At 38.5% G+C, this 4,354-nt stretch overlaps 1 protein-coding gene across 1 annotated transcript in view; it reads right to left on the reverse strand.

The window, feature by feature from the left end:
• The window catches only part of LOC119413426, a 5,030-nt gene extending 4,511 nt beyond the window's left edge, over positions 1-519 (reverse strand). Inside the window, exon 1 of the mRNA XM_037680476.1 lies at positions 356-519. Within this exon, the coding sequence (XP_037536404.1) occupies positions 356-466 (111 nt within the window). The 5' untranslated portion in view covers positions 467-519. The remainder of the gene's footprint in view (positions 1-355) is intronic.
• Positions 520-4,354: the final 3,835 nt, after the last annotated feature.

Below are 4,354 nucleotides of genomic sequence, written 5' to 3' on the forward strand. Positions count from 1 at the left end.
ATATATATATATATATATATATATATATATATACATACATAACACTTTTAGTTATAATAAAGGCTGTCAACATTAAACTGCAATCTGTTTAAATATTGCAATAAAGTTCAATATGCTTTATATTTTAATATTGTAGAATGAATAAAAAAATACAGTTTTATTCTTATATGTTGTCTTTGTACTGCAGAACTATGAATAATTTATAATAAATTACAAAGAACCATTAAATAGTGCAGGTAGTTTTAGTCACAGTTTAGCCCGTTGTTTTGTTTGTGGATTTACTTCAGCTGTTCGGATCTGTTGCACTTCAAGCTGACGCACGACTCTCTCCTACCAAATGAAGCCAGATACTCACAGGGCTGTGGCTGTCCAGCAGCAGAGGTTTAACGAGTTCTTTACAGTCCGGCTCAGAGGCGACGCTCAGGGAGGTGAAAGCCAGCAGAGCTACGACCAGCTGTGCAGCCATGGTTGGAGACAGCAGGCAGCCAGAGAGCAACACTAATGTCAGGGCTCCTGCTGCCAGCCTCATCCCAGGAGCCGAGGGACGGCTTCTAGCAGGGGGCCGGGCCACTCACACAATTGTTGCATTCATTTCTTTTAAACTTAAAATGAAGCCAGAACTGAACCACCTGCATAAAACATCCCGTTAAAGCAAATATTCACCCTGAGAGATCTATGTCCTTTTGACTTAATGCTCTCAGTGAGATTTAATTAAAATATGGTCTCCTCCATAACTTCATACAAACACACAGTTTCTCTCTGGAAAGAAGTGCTGTCGTCTCCAGTCAGCGGGGACTTTTGTCCTATTTATCTTGTTACATAATAACCAGCTGGCAAAGTGGGAATACCAAGAGCCCTGTGTCTTTGAATTTGTGAACACAATGTCGAATGAAAGCTCCCACACACAAAAACAGGACAGAAAGACAAACACACACAGGCATCACTAATGTTTTAGCATATTGCTGTTCTCTGACAGTGCATGGCTGCTGCTTGAGCCACTGATGAGGTGCTGGGTGAATATCTGCAATGGTTTCTACTCGTGCAAAAACAAATGCTTGTCAAAAGGTTCACATTTACTTTGATGGTTCCAGTTCTCCATATATTATGCACAAACCAGTTCACACATTAATCTGGGATAAAAGCTTAATTTTGTCCAAAGCTTCATCAGAAGACGACTCCTCTTCTTTTCTCATCCTTGCATGTTACATTTTCTCAAAGCTTAAAACAAAAATGGAGGTTTTGCAGAAAAGTTGTGAATATTTATTCTGATACCTGTAGATTATTTAGTTCTGATCAGATTGACCAGCTAGTCTGACCACTCCAGTCTAAAACACATTTTTAATTTTATTTTAGCACTTTGTTATAACATTATTTTATTAACTTTTACATCTGCACTGGTGTCACATCGCACAAGTATTTTGGTAAAAAAAAAAGCTATTAAGCTATTCTTGTTGAAATCGCCCCAGATTGCATCAGCTAAAAGCTATGCTTAAAAATAATCTTGGGATTTTAACTAAACAGCTGCATAATACAAAATCAAATTACAGCCATGTAAATATTTATAAAGTACTGTTTGAAATTGTATAGTTGAAAGTTGATATGAATCAAAAGTAATTCACAATTATTAAAGATGAGGCATTAGCTTGAAAATTTTGTGAGAATTAAATATTATTTCTCCAAAGTAAGGTCATTCAAAGAGCTATCTGCAGCAGGTAAGATACTAATTGTCCACAATCTTTCCAAAGAACCCACCTTCACCATCAGAATTTGTGTTTTCTGTGGTGTGTTTACAGTCACTTTGGTTTTATTCCTGGGATTGTTTATGATTAGTGATGATTTTTTTCAGCTCTCCTTTGTGCCATCATTTACTCTTTTAGTCAGCCCGCCTCGCCCTCTCTCACCGGCTCCCATCCTGTCCTCTACTCTCTTTCACAATATTGTTGGTTTGTGGTTTTGTCTGGGTCCAATCCTGCTAAAATCATGACATTCAGAAGAAAATATTCACTTTAGGGCTTACCTTGATTGAAAGAAATTAAAGTGAAATGCAAATTATTTTTTTAAAGGCTGCGTTTCATAACAACTATTATAAATCAAAGGGTCCCCAAGCAGCGAAGGACAAGACCAGAGAGACAGAGCAGGAAAAGAAAGAATGATTGAAATGATCAAACTTCTTAACATTCCCTCTGTGGCCTCTTTTTGTAAAAGTGAGTTACAAACATATTTTTATATTCTATTCTGTGGAGCTTCAATTTTTAAATGGTGTGTTTTTGCACCCTAGGAGTTAGGATATCATCAGCTGAGGAAACCTGCTTATTAAATTAAGAAACGTGAACCCTGAGACCAATTAAGATAATGTTGGGAAAACCCACAGCATTAAACAATTCGTGCAAAGAAACAATTTCAAATGAGTAATTTTCTTAAACGTTATATGCATGAAATAAAACTGACATTTATATCATTCTGAATTTATTAGACTGAAAACAGTTGAAACCAGTCTGAATATTTAATTCCCATACAACCAAAGGTACTTCTATAAAACATCAAAGTGAAGAATTTGCTACAAAGTGATTATTTTTCACACAACTGATTCTTAAGTTTTGTCATTTCAAAGAAAGCACCATCAACCCAGAACAACATCAGGACCGTTTACTGTTCCTCAGTGGTTCTGTCTGCAGCAGGCTCCTTCTCATCAGGACACAGGTCTGAAACAGGAAGGGAATCACGTCTCATTAACGCCGGATAAAGTGTTATTCTTAGCGTTAAAGAGAAAAGAAAGTCTCACCTGTGGTGTCTGGAAAATAGAAATTGGGTGAAAGTTTGAGACACTCCGCCTGCTTCTTGAAAACTTCTACATGAGATGCCTCCAGTTTCTCCGTCTTTGCTGAGAGAGGTACAGAATTTGTCCCGATTATCTTCTGAAGATTAATGTTGCACTGAATTAAAAAACGATCATTTACTTACTAAAAAGGAAAAGGTTTTTGCTTTTCTTGGTCACCCCGTCCACTTCCATCACGACCTTGTCTGTCCAGAGGACACAGTCGGGGCATGTCTCCAGGTACCGTCCGGTGTGCTCAACAGCGGTGGAGTTGAAGTGAACTGAACAAGACGCAGCCGAGGTTTACTCTTTGTCAAACATTCAGAGAATTGTTTTTGTTTTAAACGTGTTGAAACATCTACTTACACACAACCTTGATGGCGCTTCCTAAAGTGGTAGAATTAACAGTTCCAGGAAGGCATTTTCCATCACTTTCAAGTCAGAAATGAGCACAAAGGGTTATTTTTATATTTATAATAGAGCTGTTTTAAATAAAATGGCTACTTTAAAGGTAAAAAAAAACTAATACTCACATTTTATCTACGTAATGCATGTTAAATTCATCACTGCCAGGTATGGGGGAAATTTCTGCCCAGGAGCTGTTGGCAGTTTTCATTGCTTTCATGTACTCTTCATTGTTTGATCCCGCAACATAAAATATCCATTTTCCATAAACCTATAGGCACAAATTGACAAAAAAGAAATCCAGGTGACTCTGGAAACCTCTTGCAGTGATTCTTTAAACTATTTTCCATCTTATTCAGGTTTAAACTCAAGATGTTGGAGTTTTCTGAATGATAAACTATGCTTTTGTTGCTGTACAGTAGTATATGTTCAGTCAGTTTTAAAATAAAACCTTTTATAATAAAACTTGATGCGTTACGCGGATCAGTGCTGAGAACTGTGTACCTTGGTTCGGTCCTCCAGGGGTTTGATCAGCTCATCACAGCCTGGACCAGATGCAGCAGTCAGAGACAGAGACAGCAGAACTAAAATAAACTCAGCAAACATGTTGGGAAGTCCAGTGACAGTCGAGTGGATTCTACAGCGTGAACTGGACAACTAAGCTCATGCACGAGGCCCTAGATAAAGACTGTAGGAGACAATGTGTTATGTAACAGCAGGGAGAGGGGTCTGAGGTGGGACGGTTGTGTAACAATGTGACATTGTGATATAATGGTTCAAACAGCACAGCAGGAGCAAAAGATGACACCAAGTAAACCGGTTCTTTACAAAACATTTTCTATTATTATTAATGTGTTTCCAGACGTGTAGGTTGTCCATTCCATATTCCGATACCATGAGAGAGGCATGCTTTTTAACTGAGTGGTGATAACAGGCAGGATGATCCCGGCCATCTTAAGTAAGGAAGATGCGGTGTCCAAGGTTTCCAAAAATAAATTAAGATTTGACAAAAGAACAGTATTCAGTATACATGGCAGCACGGTGGCTCAGTTGGTAGAGCTGTAGCCTCTCAGTGAGGTCACCAGACCAAATCCTGACCAGGTGCCATTTGGTGCCAGGTGCCCCCCCCCCCCC

Source organism: Nematolebias whitei, chromosome 8 (assembly GCF_014905685.2).
Source record: "Nematolebias whitei isolate Nwh7 chromosome 8, NemWhi1, whole genome shotgun sequence".
Taxonomy (NCBI): Eukaryota; Metazoa; Chordata; class Actinopteri; order Cyprinodontiformes; family Rivulidae; genus Nematolebias; species Nematolebias whitei.